We start from the raw sequence: 22066 nt of genomic DNA, 5'->3' as shown, positions 1-22066 counted from the left end.
GATTTCTGAGTTCTTTGGAGATCATATTGTCCATCTTTCTTCTGTTGAGATTATCCACATTTCCTTTCATTTTTGTAAGTGAACAGTTTTCATTAGAATAACAGGTATACTAGAATATATTCAATATATTTATATTATATATTACAATAAATTAGGTGTATTAGAATTACAGTAGGATAATTACAGAATTACAGAAGGCAAGTATACTTGCCTTCAGAGGATAATTTTTACTATGGCTGAGTATGTTCAGGAGTATACTTGGAAGAAATGATAAAATCACATTGTATGGTTGAAGCAAATTCTTTTCCAGTGTTCCTAAAAGAGGATTTCTATGGGCTGGTGTATCCAGATGAGGTGGTCAATGAGTATTCACGTGTTTTATCCATGGAAGAGCTTTCCTTTTGCTGTGCTCAGATGTCATTCAGATAATCACATTATTTAGTTAATATGTATGAATAAATATGTACGGTCTCCTTTTTTGTCAGAGCAGTATTACTCAATATGGCCAATAATATTTTCCCCCTAACTTAAGAAAACAAGAAGCAGAGGTCCAGACCTCGGAAGCCACGTAGGACTAGAAATGAGGAAAATGAGCAGGGCGGAGACTTGGAAGGCCCCGTGATTGACGAGTCTGTGCTTTCAACGAAGGAGCTCCTGGGCTTACAGCAGGCAGAGGAGCGATTAAAAAGAGATTTCATTGACAGGCTAAAAAGGGTAATGTCTTTTATTTGTTACTTAAAATCCTTGTCTTTGTTTAAGCTAGTAATTGGAACATGTGCTTTGATGAGTTAGGTATCCTACTACAGTTATTAGCATTTAAGCACTGTGAGTTAAAAGTGATACTCAATTTGATTTAATAGAATCACTTCCAAAAAATGACTATTAGAATAGTGGTAAAGAGTGATAATAATATATTAGCAGTTTTTAAAGTGATGGGGAAATCATTTCTGGCTAACTTTTGTTTGCCTGTGTTTTGGAAGATAAGTATATATGTCTCTCTAAATCTCTTCAAATTATAGCGACCAAGAAACTACCCTACAGCTAAGTACACCTGCAAACTTTGTGATGTTTTAATTGAATCCATTGCATTTGCCCATAAGCATATCAAAGAGAAGAGGCACAAGAAAAACATTAAGGTAAGTTTAATGTAACCCAAACAAATATGTTTAATTGTCAGTTCTTTTTACTTGTCATCTTTGCAACTTTCCTCTCTTTAAGGCTATGATATTAATAACTTCACTACATATATTACTGAATTTATTTTAGCCAAAATACATTGGTCAGATATGTTTTGCTGGGAAGTCTTGTGAATTTCATTAAGAACAGTATAGGATGAGTGAAGTCATTGATAGGATCTCAGTATATGCCCTTATGCCAGTAACAATAAAGCAAATAATTTGTCATTGCTGCTTTTAATGTTCTTTCCCTGCACTTTTTCCTTATTTTTGCCTTCTTTTATCACTTTATGTGCATAAAGAAGTGTTTGATGAACTGAAGACTAACACAGCTAAGGTGAGAGGGAGAGCTAAGAAAAATATTCCAGAATATTCTACAGAACATTCTACAGTGTTGTCTCAGGGAATGGTAGAAGGTAAAAACTGTGTGAGTCATTTTTAATCTCAATATTGATCTTAAAAGGAGAAGCAAGAGGAAGAATTGCTCACTACGTTACCCCCGCCTACACCCTCCCAGATAAATGCAATTGGTATTGCCATTGACAGAGTGGTACAGGAGTTTGGCTTACACAATGAGAACTTGGAACAGAGACTAGAAATTAAACGTATCATGGAAAATGTGTTCCAACACAAGTTACCAGGTATTTTCTAGATTTGTTTTTCTATTTAGCTACCTAAAAGTGCCTCATGCATTTTTCCAACCTGTAGTAATTTTCATCTAATAGAAATTGAGTTACCATGTCCTGAAGCTCTTAATTTTTTGTGTGTTTTTGTTTCTTCTGGCTTTCCCCCAAGGTAACAAAGACTTTTACGTGCACTGTCATTAAGCCTGTCTTCATTATGAATTTCCTTTTACACATGTACTTTAAATTAAATGTTCCAGATTATGGGGGCACTGTGGGACTCTTGTGTATCTACCTGTTTACCTTCCTACCTATTCAAATTGATGCAACATTTTGAATTAAAATAAAAAGTATACTCAAGTCATTCTCAGGTTGTCTGTGTCCGAAAAAGGTTCTGTTTAACCACTTTTAAAAAGAATTGCAACATCTAAAATGAGCTCTGAACCTATTTTGTAATAGATTTTGTGTACTGTTGATTAATTTTCCAGGTTCTGTCTGTGGAGCCACAGAAAACTTTTTTTTTAGAAAGCTCCGCAAGTGATTCTAACCCACAGTTAGGATTGGAATCACTATTCAAAGGTTATCACCATATCACCCATAGAACTATTTGTTGTACTGAAAAAGCATTCATATAGCATATCATTCATACTTGTGTATACTTTCATAAAAATAAAGAGCAAGAATCTGTTCATTTCATTATATCTATAGCTCATCCTTTGTGTTATAGACAAGTTCCCAGAAAGGCATTTGTAATGTCAATGATTTTTGCTATAGATTTCCATTATAAAATTTAATATACTTTGTCACGGAAAACTGTTAAAACTCAAAGAAATCACTTGACTTAACAAACCTAAAAAAAAACCCACAAAATCCCCTGATAGGAAGGAGATAACTTTTTGGCACAGTAATAGTAAAACATTGGGGGGAAAATGCCATAAATAAATATAGGCAGTACACACACACACACACACACACACACATCTTCCTCTGAAGAGTGAATTGCTTATTGCCTAGTATTTTAAGTTATATCAGTGATACTAAAATTATTTTGCAAAAGTTTTCCTAAAGAGAGCATATTATGTTAAGGTTTTTTTGGTTCATAATCATACTGAAAAGTAACTTTATGCTGACGGTCATTTTTATGATTATTTTACTGAAACATGATCTTTATAGTAAATTACACATGTGTGTTTTCTAAAAGGTGAAATGTTTGCATTAACTCTTTAGTATACTATCAGGTTTATAAATATAAGACAAAGTCAGGCATCTGTTTTTGGCTTTCACATTGTGAAAATCCTTGCAAATAGTATTTTCTGCACAAAATATAAAATAATTTAGAATTTTTTTTAAACATGTCTTACAATTGGCATGAAAGAGTAGCTGTTAACATAAACTGCAGACAACACAGCCTTCCCTGTTACATAAAATAAAATGAAGACAAAAGCCAAAGAGTCAACCGTTCCTTTTTGTTTATTTATGCCAGACTTGAATACTATGTTACTTTCATGCGTAGTTTTAATTGATGGTTCCATTTCTTAAATAGCAGTGTTTTGTTATGACTTTCGAGAAATTTCACCTTATTTATGACTTAATTTTTTTTTTCAGATTGTTCTCTGAGATTATATGGGTCATCCTGTAGCAGATTGGGTTTCAAAAATTCAGATGTAAATATCGACATTCAATTTCCAGCCATTGTAAGTACAAAATAAAATGTTAGAATTTTCAGAGTGGTATGGAAATTCTTTTTTTCAAATGTGAGCTATATACGAATATATTTAGATACTTGAGGATAATATAAGTGATAGCTTTTTCCCCTAAAATTTCCAGTTCCATGCTCTTCTGCCAACCTTCGATTTTAGAGCATTTCTTTTAATACTGTACAGACTTTTGTACTTCTTTTACTCTAGAGATCTTTTATATTTACTTCAAATGCTGGTTTTCTAACTATGTGACTCTGATGGGGCTTTTTAGGTTCTGTTAACTTGAGAAGATTAAATTATCTTGGTAAAGTCAACTTTCCAATGTCATAGAAGGATTTCAGATTTTAAACAGTGTGGACATGGAAACATTTGTGACCTGAAAGCTCCATTTGCTCCTAAGTTTCCACTTTTATACGCCTACTTTATTAAAATATTTATGCTTTTGAAGAACCACACCTAGCCTTGATTTCTGGTTTAAATGTGATTGAAAAAGATGTCATTGAGTCAGAATTTTGACTCTGGAAGGCACTCTAGTAGATCATCTGTTCATCCGATGGTGGTTCCCCAGGCCAGTTTGCAGATGGTTATGCCCCTTTGCCTAGGTTGCTAGTTAAAAATAATAAAGAAGATTCTTGGGCACCACCCCCAGATGTTCTGTCATACAGCCTCTCATTCCTTGCCATCCATGACTGCTATAGCTACGTGGTCAGCTGACCAACAGATTTTACTCGTCTTTTAACCTTCAAATTTTTATTAGTAATTTACCAGCATAGCAGTTATTTTGGTGTCGTCATTAATTTAGCAAATACTCACTGAGTCCATGTTGTGTGCCAGGCACCATCCTAGATCCCAGAGAACAAAACAGGTAGGATTCCTCCCTTGTGGAACTCATACCTAGTGGAGGAGATAAGTAATTACATATATATGGTTAATTATAATGAGGGCTATGCAGGGAAACAGAGTTCTGTGACAGAAAAGATCAGGGGATGTGTAGATCCAGCGGTCGTGAAGTCCCCTTTGAAGCGATGACATTGACTCTAGGCTCTTAACAATGAAAAGGAATCAGGAAGACAAAGGGTGAGTGTTTCAGGCAGGGGGAGCAGTGTTTGCAATCACCCTAAATCCCTACAGAGCTTGGCCTAGTTGAGGAGCTGAATGGATGATTGTATAGCCATGGTGGAGGGACCAAGAGAAAGAAGCAGCTTTAAGATTAGAACTGAGGACCCAACATGCAGGATCTGTGGGCCTTGGTAAAGAGTTTCACTGTGACCTAAGGGCAGTAGGAAGCTATTGAGAGTTTTAAGGAGGGGCACACCTAGGTCTGATTTATGATGTTAAATGGTTGTGGTTCCTATGCGGAGCAAGGATTGGAGAGAGGCAAGGCTGAAGTGGAGACCAGCAAGCAATCTGTTGAAGTAGTCTTAGAGTGAGAGGTGATATGAACAGTTTTGTGTCTTGGAGATTTGCGGAGAGGCTGATTACCTCAGGAATTCATTAATCAGGAGTTAACTTTGTAACAGGTCGCTTTCCCTCATTTGGCATTCATCTCTGTCTCTGACTAATGTGTGCACATGGCATAATGATTAATTTATTTACTGGGGTAGCAGTGTGCTTTCTAATTTGGAAAGGAGTTTGGATAACTTCAGATGACCGTGTATTATCTCAGTGAAACAACAGTACTTATGGATTAGTGATGTATTCATTGATTTGTTTCCTAGATGTCTCAGCCAGATGTTCTCTTACTTGTTCAAGAATGCTTAAAGAACAGCGGTAAGGCCAAATTCTTTCCACGTTTTGCTCTTAATTTTTTTTCTTTTGTCTATAATTTGGATATATCTTATTTGTCAGACGTTGAAAATGGGAAGTCATATGTCTTTTAATTATTTCTGTGGGTAATATTCGAACAAAACCATTCTGTGGTTTAATACGATAAATAGGTGTGACCCAACCCTGATTAATAAATCCCCAAATATTTGCTCCTGGTTAAGGTTATCAGTTGTCCAAAGTATTATCTGGCTTAGGACTTGATGACTTTTTATGCTCTCCATAGGCCTCATTAAACTGTCTCATCCCATGAATTAGTCTTTCCCATCATTCTTGTTTGGGTTGAATGAAACATTCAGACATTTCTTCTTACTTCAGCCAATAATGTATTATGAACCCAGATATTTTAGTAGCTTTTGCAGCAGTTTTGTTCTTGAATATATCCCATCCACATTTCTAATTTCCTTATCCACATAACACTTAAATATTCTGATTCAATAATGTAGTCATTTTTAATCAAATGTGAGTTTTGCAAAATAAGGGTTTTAAATTAATGTGATTACTTGATTGTTGTACATAATACTGTTTCCCTTTTCAAGTCATCTCAGAGCTTTATTTCATAATCCTCTTTCAAAAGCCCGAACCGATTAAGTCACAACTTGTACTTCATCTAGTTCTGCTTTTAAACAGAGGTTTAATTAACCTACTTAATATTTTTTCTTCTTTCCTCAGACTCTTTTATTGATGTGGATGCAGACTTCCACGCTAGAGTGCCAGTGGTGGTGTGCAGAGAAAAGCAAAGGTCTCTGTTTCTTTAAGCTGTTTGTATATTGAATAGAAACTTGCCAGGAGCACATGTACTTTATTACATCTTAATGTCCAGTTTCTAGAATAGCAAGCTCCTCATGTGATTAATTTCACAGGCTCACTGTTAGCATTCTCTCTATACTTTTGGCATTTGATGCAGGAGCAGAAGGTGTTTTATTTTAAAAAGAATAAAATTATTTGAAACAGTGGAGGAAGGAAGCATTTTGACCCACTTCATTTCAGTAAAAAACAACTTTATCAAAGGGTTACTTGCTGTAGCCACCTTACTTTGCCATGCTTTTTAGCAGCATTTTTAGCAATGCTGAGTAACAATTAGTGTGAATTCCCCCATGTGTGTTTCCCTCCATCTGGAAGCATTACCATCACCATAGTACATGGGTGGTTTGTAGGCTGTAATGATTCTTCATTAGGCAGATTCCTCCAACTCTTGGGAAAACACTCCTTTACTTTTTACAAAGATGAATTCCTACTCCCATTTGAACCATTTTACAGTATTTTCCTAATTTTCATTTCCCCCCAGAAATAGTTTTAATGTATGAAAATACAGTTTTAGTTCTGAAAAATAAAGTTCGCTCAGAGAATAGCTGCCCTATCTTTTTCTTAATGCAATGACCTAAATGACCCATAAAGATTTTGTGAGTTTTTTATTTTCATTTTGAAGATATTTATTATCAGTGCAAATTAGTTATTGATACCTGTGTAATGCTTTTTATCTTTCTCTTTTTCTTTCTCATCTCCACCCCTTACCCACACCCCCCCAGTGGTCTTCTTTGTAAAGTGAGTGCAGGAAATGAAAATGCTTGTTTGACGACAAACCATTTAACTGCCCTTGGAAAACTTGAATCAAAGCTGGTTCCTTTGGTGATTGCCTTTAGATACTGGGCAAAGGTAGGTTTGAGTTCTTTAAATGTGTGAGCACATTCTATGTATGCATAAACAGTATGCTTTGATTTTTTGCTTGGTTAATCTTAAACGTTTGGATGCATTATTTATAGACATGAAGAGAGTAGGCATCTGAGTATCGGAACAGAAATTTTAATATCTGCAGAAAGGAAAATTTAGTGTTTCTGTTTCACTGTAACAGTATCGCTGAAAAGATCAAAATGACTTATAGTGCTTATTAAAAATCAAATTTGTGGGTCAAATATAGGATATGGCCCAAAGAATTTACATTCTAATTGGTTTCCCAGCATACTTCTTAGGCACAGGAAAGTTGGAGAGATACCATTTCTTTTTTTTGTTTTTTTAAAGATTTTATTTATTTATTTGACAGAGAGATAGAGAGCACAAGTAGGCAGAGGAAGAGGGAGAAGCAGGCTCTCCACTGAGCAGGGAGCCAGATGTGGGGCTCGATTCCAGGACCCCAGCATCATGACCTGAGCCAAAGGCAGCCGCTTAACCGACTGAGCCACTCAGGCGCCCCGAGAGATACCATTTCTAATTATGTACCCAGAGAATCCAAAAAATGGAAGCCACTCTCTGCTCATACTTACATTTCTCCATATTTATTAGAGCATTTAGTATTTCCTTAAAACTTAAGGTCCCATGATGATTATAAAATTGAGATTCTGTGTAGGTACTTTAGAGAGAAAAGCTAGAGCTTTACTGATTATGTCAGTAACAGGGGCACCTGTGTGGCTCAGTAGGTTAAGCGTCTGCCTTCGGCTCAGGTCATGATCCCAGGGTTCTGGGATCGAGCCCTGCATTGAGATACCCTGCCTCTCTCTCTGCCTGCCGCTCTCCTTGCCTGCGTGCATGCACTCTCTCCCTCTCTCTCTCTCTGACAAATAAATAAATAAAATCTTAAAAAAAAAAAAGGTACAGCAGTAACAATATATAGTTCCTATTGCTCCGGTCCAGGATAAGCAGAGGATTGCATCAGTCTTAACCAGGTGAATTGATAATTACAATATACTGTCCTCTGAAAGCTGCTTCCCACTTCATCACTAAGTAGGCTATGCTTTTTAAATTGTTATTCCTGTTGGGCATCTGGGTGGCTCAGTCGTTAAGTGTCTGCCTTTGGCTCAGGTCATGATCCCAGGGTCCTGGGATCGAGCCCCGCATCGGGCTCCCTGCTCCGCGGGAAGCCTGCTTCTCCTTTTCCCACTCCGCCTGCTGTGTTCCTGCTTTTGCTATCTCTCTCTCTGTCAAATAAATAAAATCTTTAAAAAAAAAAATTGTTATTCCTGTTGGTGCTAATGAGTTTGCCTACATTCTTTCCCCAATCACCTTTCTGGGCAAAGCATGAATTTTCAAGGCAGTAGGTTCAGATGTAGGTTCAGACCATTGAACTGAGCAGAGCCAGTTGGCTTGCACTTGGGATTGAACCATCATTTTGATTTCACTAACAAGCATTTTAACCAAGTTGAGTGGATTTGCTATGGATGTCAAAAAAAGAAATAACAAATATTAGATTAAAAATTTGAAATTGAAGTTGCCACACACCATCACAATATGTCATTGCTCCAAAAGTTTATGGAAGTTTTATTTTTTGTCACTGTGGTATTTTATAAAAGGTTTTAGAACAAAATATGTAAATGATAGGTTGGTACAAAAGAATGCTTATCCTTTTTTTCTCTCATTTGTAGCTTTGCAGTATAGATCGCCCTGAAGAAGGAGGTTTGCCGCCTTATGTGTTTGCCCTGATGGCTATTTTCTTTCTTCAACAAAGGAAAGAACCTCTTCTGCCTGTTTATCTAGGATCATGGGTATAAAACTTTTTTTGCTTATATATCTGATACTAATTTTATTCCAGGGCCACAATTGCTTATGCATAATTTCAAAATCTAAAAACTTAGCCAGAATGGACATGAATTTATTTATCCTACTAGTATGAATATTCATGCCTCTCACTGCTGAAATATTAGTGTATTTGCCTACAAGATGCTGGTGTGTACTCTGCTGGGGATAGGATTACTTTTCTAAACTGAAAAAGCTCTTAATTTGCGAAACACATAGGATCCTGAGGGTTTTAAACAAGACAATGTGAACCTGAATTAAATTTATCCTTTGGTACATACTTCCTCTGGGTATAATTAGATATTTAAATCTACAAGTCACCTCCAGACAGACTGTATGAAGCATTTGGTTGCTGTAACTTACTTTCTGTTTCTAGTCTTTGAGCTCTCTGCATTCCCCATTCCCTGTGAAACAAAAGAAAATAGAAGTATTGAGATTGCTAGTTGTTCTGCAAGTTGCAGAATGTTGTCGTCACCTCTCGAATAATATTTCGGTGTTTAAGATGAGTTAGAATTCAGTAATATGACCACTCTTTCTGCATAAGTTAAAGTTGATTTATTCAAATAGTAGGATTAAAGACGTCTCTATCTCAAAGTCAAAATAATACTCTTCTCATCCTTTTGGAAACCTCACTTTTAAATCCTAGGTGTTTTTCTTGATAAAAATCTTGTATGTATACTTAATGTATAAAAAGTCTCACTTGGTAAAAAGCTTATTTTGGCACATATGGTATTGTAACCACCTTTCTTCTTACCGTACACAGGATTCTCATCATTTAAGGAGGATTTGTTCTACAGCAGTAGCTTAACTATGAGTATATATCAAAAATACATGATTATAGGGAACATTTTTTTTCTTATGAGTATTGAGCAAGGACCTTTATCTGCGGGGTCCTAGGAACAAAGACCAAAGCAGAATGAGCCCCTCGTAAACTCTCCTGGCAGACGGATCACAGTCCGCTGTGCGTCCCAGTGGCCTGAAGGGCACTCTCTTTGTGCTTGTGGTACTGAAATGAAAGAATACAAGGCCCCAGCGGGTGTCTGCTAGATAGCTGTCCTGGTGGACAGAAGAGAGAATAGTCAACCCTTAGCTGATAAATAACCCTTCCCATCAGACCCAGAAGGGCCTGTGAAGGTCTTTAAGGTTTTCCTTTCACTTTAATCCAGTAGAGACAGGAGTTTAGGATGGGACCAAACCATTTAGATTCCTGTGCCCAAGAGGGCCTTTGTATGTGTTCCCATACTCACTATTGTCTTAGTGAGATCTACATTTTCTGGTGTCCTGGTCACCTCTGAGTAGTCAGCTGTCACTGATGTGAGGATGCAGGAAAAAGGATGTTTCTATTCTGGTGATGTGGTTCTCCTCAGGATTTGCTTATGAATACCCTATTCTATGGCCAGTATATTCTAGGCAGTGGTACTGGCCATTCTCTAAAGTGACATTGAATTTGCTTTTGATTACACCATTTGTTCATTTAAGATTTAATGACAGAAACAGGTATGTGGTGGACAAAAATGGATTGAATTCTGTCATCAAATAAGGCACCCTCTACTGCCTGAACCAAAATGATCTACAGTTTTCAGTATTTTAAACTCATCAGGCATCAATGCTAAAGTCTTACCAGTAAATGCTAGAAACTTCTGCTAGAGTCATAGAAATATAAAGCAAGTGTGGGAAAAGAAATTAAATTCACTATTTAATTAAATTCACTTATTGGTACCAGAAATTTTACATCATTATTTCTGTACAAAATGCATTGAAGATTTCAAAATGATGTTTATAAAAGTATCTAAACTGTTAATTCCTTCAAAATCTTTAAAGCACTGTGTATGTTTGTCATTTTACCTGGCTCTGAAGGGAATACACAGATGAATAAGATGAAATTCCTGGTCAAGAAGTTTAGGATATCATGCCTCTGTGCCCTCATCTCTCTTCAGAGATTCTTAAGCCAATCTATGCCAACCTCTTCCATGTTGGAGGCTGTCCTCGCTGACCTTTTACTCCCATGTATTGTTATTAGACTTTGATTTGACTAAAAGTTAATCATAACAAGTTGTGACTGATGAATTGGTTTAACCCTGTCCTCTCAGCATCTTTCATCCCTACAACAATATTTTACTAGTCTCCTAGTATTATTCTTTGGCATCTGTCTTATTTTAGATTATATAGATTTAGCTTTTAGCAGTTATTTACCCATGAAGGATGCCAGCTAATATAGTCGAAAGAAGAGTAGTCTAAAGTTTGCTAGCCCTACAATTCCTCCAGATTTCGTCACTTACACATATCCTTATGACCTTCGGCAAGTTATTTATTTTCTCTGAGCCTCAGAGTCCTCCTCTGAAAAATTCTGAAATGAGATCATGAATGTAAAGCTCCTGAACCAAGGCAGGAGAACAACTGTAGTTCTTTTCCCCCTCAATGGAAAGTCAAGTTCTACTTATGATGTGGAGGCACAACCTCCTAACCAAGTGATCCTTGTATAAATAACAGCTATAAATTCTCAACAAAACACAAGAAAACAACAACGTGAAGGCTCTGGAGACTGAACAAGCACAAGCAGACTTTGGAGAGAAGTCAAACTTTGGAGCAAGTGTCCGACACATAGCGAGTTTCTGTTCTTCTGTGGCTTTACCCTAAAGGCACGTACCTCTGATAGCAAAACCAGTCCTCTCTCTGGCCAGAGGAACTAGGGCCACCAGATAAAGGGGGAAAACCCGGGGGAAAGATACTGAGAAGTGGAACCCTTAATTCTGTGTGTAAACTCAGCATGTCTCTGACTAACTCCCGAACCAGTCCAGTCTGTCCTATAAGGAGCTTGGAAGTCATCATTCTGTCTTCACAAAAAGAGAAAAAAAAAAAAAATGAACAAACTGAAAATCAACAACTCTTCTTAGAGCCATCAGAGAGTTGAGGTCACAGGGAAAGCCACTGCCCCCAGAATTGGAGAGACAGGCAAATACAGCAAATTATGACTTGTTAGAGCAGAAGCCCAGGAACAGAGCCAATACCAGGGTAGGAGGGCTTAGACTGTGGTTCTGGAAGCTCAGTCTGGGCAAGCCTGAGAGTGAAAAATAGCAGGGGCCCCAGCCTTAGGGAACCTCCCAATGATTTCACAGGTTCTACCCCAGGAACCCCCACCAGGTTCTCAGGGTGAAGATCCAAGAAAAAATCCCCCTGTGCTTTTGGCAGGGTGAGGAAAAAAGTCACCATTTTGAAGTATGCCCAGAGCATGCTGTTCTCCTAAACAAAAACCTGCCTTCAAGGGAAACTTTTTTTTACCTGGGCCTAACCGACCTGGGGAAAAGAAAAATACCCAACTCCATCCCCTTTCCTGAGCCTTCCTGTCTTAGGTGGGGAGGATTGAAAAGCACTTTGTCAAAGTCACAGTCCAGGACCACAGGCTCACTAAAAGACTGACACCTGATCATAGAGGACTACAGAATGCTTCCCCTCCCCCAGACCTTACCACATTGTTAGGGCTCCTGCATAAAACGGGGTTACAATGGAAAGACCTCAGTTCACAAGAAATCTTTTGGGAAACCCAAAAACAACAGGGAAGATAAAAACAAGGACACCAGAGAAAGTTTTAGCCTCTTGACATCTACAGCTACAACAATCAGTAAACATAGCCTAACTCCTAATAAATAAAACTTCACACTAAAGGCCTTTCTACCTCAGTTCCTTTTACCGAGTACATATATCCAGCTTGCTTTTTTTTTTTTTAAGATTTTATTTATTTAACAGAGAGAGCATGCGCATGCACAGGCAGGCAGAATGTCAGGCAGAGGGAGAAGTACGCTCCCTGCTGATCAGGGAGCCCCATGTGGGGCTCGATCCCAAGACCCTGGGATTATGACCTAAGCTGAAGGCAGACCCTTAACCAACTGGGCCCCCTAGGCACCCCTACATCCAGCTTTCAACAAGAAAATTACGAGTCATACTAAAAGGCAAAAAGACATAGTTTAAAGAGACAGAGCAAGTATTGGAATTATCAGACCAGGAAATTAAAACAACTAGGATTAATATGCTAAGGGCTTGAATGGAAAAAAATGGAGAACATGCAAGAACAGATGGGTAACACAACTTGAGAGATGGAAGCTCTAAGAAAATCAAAAGGAAATACTAGAAATAAAGTCTGTAACAGAAATGAAGAATGCCTTTGATGGATTCATCAGTAGGTTGGACACAGGTGGGGGGAAAGAATCATGCTTTCTTCACCAGAAACTTCCCAAACTGAAAAACAAGGAGATAAAAAAAAGAATGAAAAAAAAAAAAAAAGATGGAACAGAATACCTAAGAAGTGCAAGACAATTACTAAGAGTTGTATGTATTATGGGAGTATCAGAGGAAGAAAAAGAAAGGAACAGAAGAAATAATTTGGAATAATGACAGAATTTTCCAAAATTAATGACACAGTTCCAAAACACATATGTAAAGCAGACTAAAAACAGGCTTAAGGCTAAGCCTTAGAAAAATGAACTGAGATCAGAATTGCCGTCCACCAGAGAAGAGACAGTCTGCAGTTTATGTAGTCCAGTTAATTACCTACAAAAGTATCAACATGTTTTGGAGTAACTTAAAGAATCCAAAACTTTCATAATACAATATAGGATCACAGTATCCAGAATGCAATCTAAAATTACTCAATATACAAAGAACAAGGAAAATGGGGCCCACTCTCAAGGGAAAAGGGAAAAGAAAAGGAAAAGAGAAAAGAAATCCAGTTGCCAAACCAAGATGCCCCAGATATGGGAACTCTGAAAGACTTTAAAAGAGTTATTGGGCGCCAATAACACAAAAGAGTTATTGGTGGCTCAATCGTTAAGCGTCTGCCTTCGGCTCAGGTCATGGTCCCAGGGTCCTGGGATCGAGCCCCACATCGGGCTCCCTGCTCTGCGGGAGGCCTGCTTCTCCCTCTCCCACTCCCCCTGCTTGTGTTCCCTCTCTCACTGTCTCTCTCTGTCAAATAAATAAATAAAATCTTTAAAAAAAAAAGTTATTAATAAGTATGCTCCATGAGATAAAGAAAACATACTTGCAATAAATGAAGAGATAGGAAGTATCAGCTAGAGAAATAGAAAATGTAGAGAAGCAAGTGGAAATTTTAGAAGTGAAAAATACATTATTTTTAAATAAAAAGTTTACTGGATGGACATAGAATGGAGGTGACATAATAGTCAGTGAAAGTGAAAATAGATGAATAGAAATTAATCTGGAGAAGAAAAAGAAAAATATTTGGAAAAAATAACCTCAGGGACTTAGGGACAATTAAAAAAAAAATGTAACCTATGGGTAATTTGAGTCCCAGAAGGAGAGGATTAAGAGGATGGGACAGGAAAAGAGCCAGAAACTTCCCAAATTTGATAAAAGAGATTTATAGACTCGGTAAGGTGAAGAAACCTCAAATGAGATAAATTCAAAGAGAAGCATGGAGAGCACATGATAGTCAAAACCAAAAATAAAAAGCAAAACTTAAAAGCAGGCAGAGAAACACCTTACCTAAATGAACAATGATTTGGCCAACTACTCATCAGAAACTAGTGATTAATTAATCATTTCATAATGTGTATGCATATCAAATCATCAGATTATATACCTTAAATATATACAATATACCAGTTTTTGTGAATTATACTAATAAAGCTGGGGGGGGGGGGTTAAAGTCAAACTAAAGCTCTACAATATCAGATGAGATCAATTTTAAGAGAAGAAATGTTATCCAAAGACAAAAAAGGACATTTCATTATGATAGGTCAATTCATCAAAAAGGCAAAACAATCTTAAATGTTTGTGTCTATTAAGAGAGCACCAAAAACATGAGCCAAATATTGACAAAATCTATCCCATCAGAGTAAGAAATTATAACACCCCCTCAGCAGGTGATTAATGTATTAGCTAAACAAAACGTAAGTGAAGATTTAGGGGATTTGACAGACACTATTGACAACAACCTGGATCTAGTTGATATTTGTGGAACATTACACCCAACAACTTCAGAGTGCACTTTTTTTTTTTCAAATGCATATTGTACTTTTATCAAGGTAGACCATATGCTGTTTTAAAAAGTTTCAATGCATTTTAAGATTGAAATCATATATTCTTTGACCACAATGGAATTAAATTAGAAATAATAATGGCAACATATGTAGGAAAATCATATCTATTTGGAAACTAAACAGTGTACTTACAAATAATCCATGGGTCAGAGAAGAAATCACACAGGAAATTAGAAATATTTTGAACTAAATTTTAATAAAAACACAGTACATCCAAATTTGTGAGATGCAGCTAAATTAGTGTTCACAGGGAAATTTATAGCTTTGAATGCTTAAATTTAAAAGAAAGGTCTAAAGTCAGTAACCTAAATTTTCACAAGAAGCCAGAAATGAAAGAGCCACATAAACCCAAAGTAAGTTCTTATTTTTTTAAAGATTTTATATATTCATCTTAGAGAGCATGAGCATGAGCAGAGGGTCAGAGGGGGAGGGACAAGGACAAGCAACTCAGGCTGAGCAGGAGCCTGAGGCAGGGCTCAATCTCACAACCCTGAGATCATGACCTGAGCTGAAATCAAGAGTCAGATGCTCAACTGACTGAGCCACCCAGGTGTCCCAACCCAAAGTAAGTTTTTGAAGAAAGGAAGTATTAAAGCTAAGGGCAAAATCAATAAGGAGAAAATACACTAACAATAGAGAAAACAAGGCCAACTGTTTGATCAGTAATATAAGCCCCTGATAGACTCATGAGAAAAGAAGAAAGAACACAGTATCATATGATCTCACTGATACGAGGAATTCTTAATCTCAGGAACAAACTGAGGGTTGCTGGAGTGGTGGGGGGTGGGAGGGCTGGGGTGGCCAGGTGATAGACATTGTTGAGGGTATGTGCTATGGTGAGCACTGTGAATTGTGTAAGACTGTTGAATCACAGACCTGTACCTCTGAAACAAATAGTACATTATATGTTAAAAAAAAAGAAGAAGAAGATAGGAGGAAGGGAAGAATGAAGAGGGGGAAATCGGAGGGGTAGATGAACCATGAGAGACTATGGACTCAGAAACAAACTGAGGGTTCTGGGGGGGGCGGGGATGGGTTAGCCTGATGATTGGTATTGAAGAGGGCACGTACTGCATGGAGCACTGGGTGTTATACGCAAACGATGAATCATGGAACACTACATCAAAAACTAATGATGTATAGTGATTAACATAATAATTAAATAAATAAAAAGAAAAAATAAGTTAACTCACTAGATAGGAAGTTTTGAATGTACAATAACAACAAACAAGAATTCCTCATATCAGTGAGATCATATGATACATGTCTTTCTCTGATTGACTTATTTCGCTCAGCATAATACCCTCCAGTTCCATCCATGTCATTGCAAATGGCAAGATCTCATTCCTTTTGATGGCTGCATAATATTCCATTGTATATATATACCACCTCTTCTTTATCCATTCACCTGTCAATGGACATCTTGGCTCTTTCCATAGTTTGGCTGTTGTGGACATTGCTGCTATAAACGTCGGGGTGCACGTACCCCTTCAGATCCCTACATTTGTATCTTTGGGGTAAATACCCAGTAGTGCAATTGCTGGATCGTATGGTAGCTCTATTTTCAACTTTTTGAGGAACCTCCATACCGTTTTCCAGAGTGCCTGCACCAGCTTGCATTCCCACCAACAGTGTAGGGTTCCCCTTTCTCCGCATCCCCGCCAATATCTGTCCTTTCCTGACTTGTTAATTTTAGCCATTCTGAGTGGTGTGAGGTGGTATCTCATCAAGGTTTTGATTTGGATTTCCCTGATGCCGAGCGATGTTGAGCACTTTTTCATGTGTCTGTTGGCCGTTTGGATGTCTTCTTTGGAAAAATGTCTGTTCATGTCTTCTGCCCATTTCTTGATTGGATTCTTTGTTCTTTGGGTGTTGCTTTTGATAAGTTCTTTATAGATGTTGGATACTAGTCCTTTATCTGATATGTCATTTGCAAATATCTTCTCCCATTCTGTCGGTTGCCTTTTGGTTTTGTTGACTGTTTCTTTTGCTGTGCAAAAGTTTTTATCTTGATGAAGTCCCAATAGTTCACTTTTGCCCTTGCTTCCCTTGCCTTTGGTGATGTTTCTAGGAAGAAGTTGCTGCGGCTGAGGTCAAAGAGGTTGCTGCCTGTGTTCTCCTTTAGGATTTTGATGGACTCCTCTCTCACATTTAGGTCTTTCAACCATCTTGAGTTTATTGTTGTGTGTGGTGTAAGGAAATGGTCCAGTTTCATTCTTCTGCATGTGGCTGTCCAATTTTCCCAACACCATTTGTTGAAGGGACTGTCTTTTTTCCATTGGACATTCTTTCCTGCTTTGTCAAAGATGAGTTGACCATAGAGTTGAGGGTCCATTTCTGGGCTCTCTATTCTGTTCCATTGATCTAAGTGTCTGTTTTTGTGCCAGTACCATACTGTCTTGATGATGACAGCTTTGTAATAGAGCTTGAAGTCCGGAATTGTGATGCCACCAGCTTTGCTTTTCTTTTTCAACATTCCTCTGGCTATTTCGGGGTCTTTTCTGGTTCCATACAAATTTTAGGATGATTTGTTCCATTTCTTTGAAAAAAGTGGATAGTATTTTGATGGGGATTGCATTGAATGTGTAGATTGCTCTAGGTAGCATTGACAGCTTCACAATATTTGCTCTTCCAATCCATGAGCATGGAACATTTTTCCATTTCTTTGTGTCTTCCTCAATTTCTTTCATGAGTATTTTATAGTTTTCTGAGTACAGATCCTTTGTCTCTTTGGTTAGATTTATTCCTAGGTATCTTATGGTTTTGGGTGCAATTGTAAATGGGGTCAACTCCTTAATTTCTCTTTCTTCTGTCTTGTTGTTGGTGTATAGGAATGCCACTGATTTCTGTGCATTGATTTTATATTCTGCCACTTTACTGAATTCCTGTATGAGTTCTAGCAGTTTTGGAGTGGAGTCTTTGGGGTTTTCCACATAAAGTATCATATCATCTGCAAAGAGTGAGAGTTTGACTTCTTTGCCAATTTGGATGCCTTTGATTTCTTTTTGTTGTCTGATTGCTGTGGCTAGGACTTCTAATACTATGTTGAATAGCAGTGGTGATAGTGGACAATCCTGCTGTGTTCCTGACCTTAGGGGGAAGCTCTCAGTTTTTCCCCATTGAGAATGATACTCACTGTGGGTTTTTCATAGATGGCTTTTATGATATTGAGGTATGTACCCTCTATGCCTATACTCTGAAGAGTTTTGATCAAGAAAGGATACTGTACTTTGTCAAATGCTTTTTCTGCATCTATTGAGAGGATCATATGGTTCTTGTTCTTTCTTTTATTAATGTATTGTATCACATTGATTGATTTGCGGATGTTGAACCAACCTTGCAGCCCAGGGATAAATCCCACTTGGTCATGGTGAATAATCCTTTTAATGTACTGTTGGATCCTATTGACTAGTATTTTGGTGAGAATTTTTGCATCCATGTTCATCAAGGATATTGGTCTGTAATTCTCCTTTTTGATGGGGTCTTTGATTTGGGATCAAGGTAATGGTGGCCTCATAAAACAAGTTTGGAAGTTTTCCTTCCATTTCTATTTTTTGGAACAGTTTCAGAAGAATAGGTATTAATTCTTCTTGAAATGTTTGGTAGAATTCCCCTGGGAAGCTACCTGGCCCTGGGCATTTGTTTGTTGGGAGATTTTTGATGACTGCTTCAATTTCCTTAGTGGTTATAGGTCTGTTCAGGTTTTCTATTTCTTCCTGGTTCAGTTTTGGTAGTTTATACATCTCTAGGAATGCATCCATTTCTTTCAAATTATCTAATTTGCTGGCGTATAGTTGCTCATAATATGTTCTTACATTTGTATTTCTTTGGTGTTGGTTGTGATCTCTCCTCTTTCATTCATGATTTTAATCATTTGGGTCATTTCTCTTTTCTTTTTGATAGGTCTGGCCAGGGGTTTATCGATCTTATTAATTCTTTCAAAGAACCAGCTCCTAGTTTCGTTGATCTGTTCTCCTGTTCTTTTGGTTTCTATTTCATTGATTTCTGCTCTGATCTTGATTATTTCTCTTCTCCTGCTGGGTTTAGGCTTTATTTGCTGTTCTTTCTCCAGCTCCTTTAGGTGTAGGGTTCGGTTGTGTATTTGAGACCTTTCTTGTTTCTTGAGAAAGGCTTGTATTGCTATATACTTTCCTCTTAGGAAAGCCTTTGCTGGATCCCAAAGATTTTGAACAGTTGTGTTTTCATTTTCATTGGTTTCCATGAATTTTTAAAATTCTTCTTTAATTTCCTGGTTCACCCATTCATTCTTCAGTAGGATGCTCTTTAGCCTCCATGTGTTTGAGTTCTTTCCAACTTTCCTCTTGTGATTGAGTTCTAATTTCAAAGCATTGTGGTCTGAAAATAGGCAGGGAATGATCCCAGTCTTTTGGTACCAGTTGAGACCTGATTTGTGACCTAGGATGTGATCGATTCTGGAGAATGTTCCATGGGCACTAGAGAAGAATGTGTATTCTGTTGCTTTGGGATGGAATGTTCTGAATGTATCTGTGAAGTCCATTTGGTCCAGTGTGTCATTTAAAGTCTTTATTTCCTTGTTGATCTTTGCTTAGATGATCTGTCCATTTCAGTGAGGGGGTGTTAAAGTCCCCCACTATTATTGTATTGCTGTCCGTGTGTTTCCTTGTTTTTGTTATTAATTGCCTGATATAATTGGCTGCTCCCATGTTAGGGGCATAGATGTTTACAATTGTTAGATCTTCTTGTTGGATAGACCCTTTAAGTAGGATATAGTATCCTTCCTCATCTCTTATTATAGTCTTTGGTTTAAAATCTAATTTGTCTGATATAAGGATTGCCACCCCAGCTTTCTTTTGGTGTCCATTAGCATGGTAAATGGTTTTCCACCCCCTCACTTTCAATCTGGGGGTGTCTTTGGGTCTAAAATGAGTCTCTTGCAGACAGCATATCGATGGGTCTTGTTTTTTTATCCAATCTGATAGCCTGTGTCTTTTGATTGGGGCATTTAGCCCATTTACATTCAGGGTAACTATTGAAAGATAGGAATTTAGTGCCATTGTATTGCCTGTAAGGTGACTGTTACCATATATTGTCTGTGTTCCTTTCTGGTCTATGTTGCTTTTAGGCTCTCTCTTTGCTTAGAGGACCCCTTTCAAGATTTCCTGTAGGGCTGGTTTTGTGTTTGCAAATTCCTTTAGTTTTTGTTTGTCCTGGAAGCTTTTTATCTCTCCTTCAATTTTCAATGACAGCCTAGCTGGATAGAGTATTCTTGGCTGTATATTTTTCTCATTTAGTGCTCTGAAGATATCCTGCCAGTCCTTTCTGGCCTGCCAGGTGTCTGTGGATAGGTCTGTTGCCAATCTCATGTTTCTACCATTGTAGGTTACAGATCTCTTGTCCCGAGATGCTTTCAGGATTTTCTCTTTGTCTCTAAGACTCGTAAGTTTTACTATTAGATGTCTGGGTGTTGACCTATTTGTATTGATTTTGAGGGGGGTTCTCTGTGCCTCCTGGATTTTGATGCCTGTTTCCTTCCCCAAATTAGGGAAGTTCTCTGCTATAATTTGCTCCAATATACCTTATGCCCCTCTCTCTCTTCTTCTTCTGGGATCCCAGTTAATTCTAATATTGTTTCGTCTTACGGTATCGCTTATCTCTTGAATTCTGCCCCCGTGATCCAGTCGTTATCTTTTCCTCAGCTTCTTTATTTTCCATCATTTGGTCTTCTATATCACTAATTCTCTCTTCTGCCTCATTTATCCTAGCAGTTAGAGCCTCCATTTTTGATTGCACCTCATTAATTGCCTTTTTGATTTCGACTTGGTTAGATTTTAGTTCTTTTATTTCTCCAGAAAGGGTTTCTCTAATATCTTCCATGCTTTTTTCAAGCCCAGCTAGTATCTTTAAAATCGTCATTCTGAACTCTAGTTCCGACATCTTACTAATGTCCCTATTGATTAGGTCCCTGGCAGTAGGTACTGCCTATCCAAATAGTTAAAGGAAGTCCTGGTCATTACAATAAGGAAAGAAAATAAAAAGTCATAAAGACCTGAAAGGAAGGAGTAGAAGTTTCTCTATGTTGGATAACATGATGGTTTACATAGAAAATCCTCAGAAAACTACAAAACCACTTCTAGAGCTTAATTAAATTTAGTATGAGCATAGAATACAAAGATGATATACTAAAAAATTTGTACTTTTATATATTAGCAACATTTAAAAATGGTTTTGAAAAATGCCATATAATGCTGCTTGAAAACATACACTAATTAAGAATAAATTTAACAAAAGTTGTGTAAGACTTCCAACATGAACAGTAGAACATTACTGTGAAAATTAAATAAGAACATACATAAATGTAGAGACATACCAAGTCTGTGGATTGGAAGCATTGATACTGTTTTCAACAAAAGTGCATAAGCATTTCATTGGGGGAAAGTCTTTTCAACAGTTGATCCTGGAGAATCTAGATACTCATAAGGAAAAAAAATATGAACATCAACCCTTAACCTCCCAACATCCATCAAAATTAACTCAAAATAGATCAAAGATTTAAATGTAGAAGTTACAATTATCAAATTCCCTGGGCACCTGGGTGGCTCATTCGGTTAAGTGTCTGCCTTTAGCTCAGGTCATGATCCCAGGCTCCTGGGATCGAGCCCCTTGTTGGGATCCCTGCTCAGTTGAGAATCTGTCACTCCTTCTCCCTCTGCCTCTCCCTCAACTCATGCTCTCGCTCGCTCTCTCTCAAAATAAAATAAAATAAAATAATCAAATTCCCAGAAGAAAAAGGAAAAAAAATCTTTGCAGCCTGAGGGTGGGCAAGGATTTCTTAGGTGGAGCCCTAAAAGTACAAGCCAGCCAGGGAGTGTGGCTCCGTGGTTGTTAGGGGAGGAGCTTTTAAAGCAGAGGGAGTAGCACTCTGAGCCAGGAGGATGTATCGAGAAGATGGGACAGAGAAGTGGCAAAGGGCCAGATTACCTAGGCCCTGGAAGGGACTGAATTTTATCCTGAGTAAGAAGGAAACCATTGTGAGCAGGTAAAATGAAATGTTGGCTTATGTTTTAGAAGGATCACTCTGTGTACTAAACCAAAAAAGTAGTCCCATCTGACGTGGAAATACATTTGAGAAACGGGATACCGCATCCACACCCCACACCATGACCCATTAGCTACATTAACCAGTTTAAAGGCTATGATCA

General features: G+C 37.7%; 1 protein-coding gene across 2 annotated transcripts in view; it reads left to right on the top strand.

The window, feature by feature from the left end:
* The window catches only part of TUT7 (terminal uridylyl transferase 7), a 66537-nt gene that overhangs the window by 6368 nt on the left and 38103 nt on the right, over positions 1-22066 (top strand). For both annotated transcript variants that reach the window (XM_064579258.1, XM_064579257.1), the window contains exons 3-10: positions 533-714; positions 1020-1136; positions 1639-1816; positions 3404-3492; positions 5217-5268; positions 5995-6064; positions 6852-6978; positions 8679-8798. In XM_064579258.1, the coding sequence (XP_064435328.1) occupies positions 533-714; positions 1020-1136; positions 1639-1816; positions 3404-3492; positions 5217-5268; positions 5995-6064; positions 6852-6978; positions 8679-8798 (935 nt within the window). The remainder of the gene's footprint in view (positions 1-532; positions 715-1019; positions 1137-1638; positions 1817-3403; positions 3493-5216; positions 5269-5994; positions 6065-6851; positions 6979-8678; positions 8799-22066) is intronic.

The sequence above is a fragment of the Mirounga angustirostris genome, unplaced genomic scaffold, assembly GCF_029215605.1.
Source record: "Mirounga angustirostris isolate CCGP_5_RB_7025 unplaced genomic scaffold, mMirAng1.0.hap1 SCAF_15, whole genome shotgun sequence".
Lineage (NCBI taxonomy): Eukaryota > Metazoa > Chordata > Mammalia > Carnivora > Phocidae > Mirounga > Mirounga angustirostris.
Note: the sequence above shows the minus strand (reverse complement) of the source record. Positions and strands in the feature narration are given on the sequence as shown.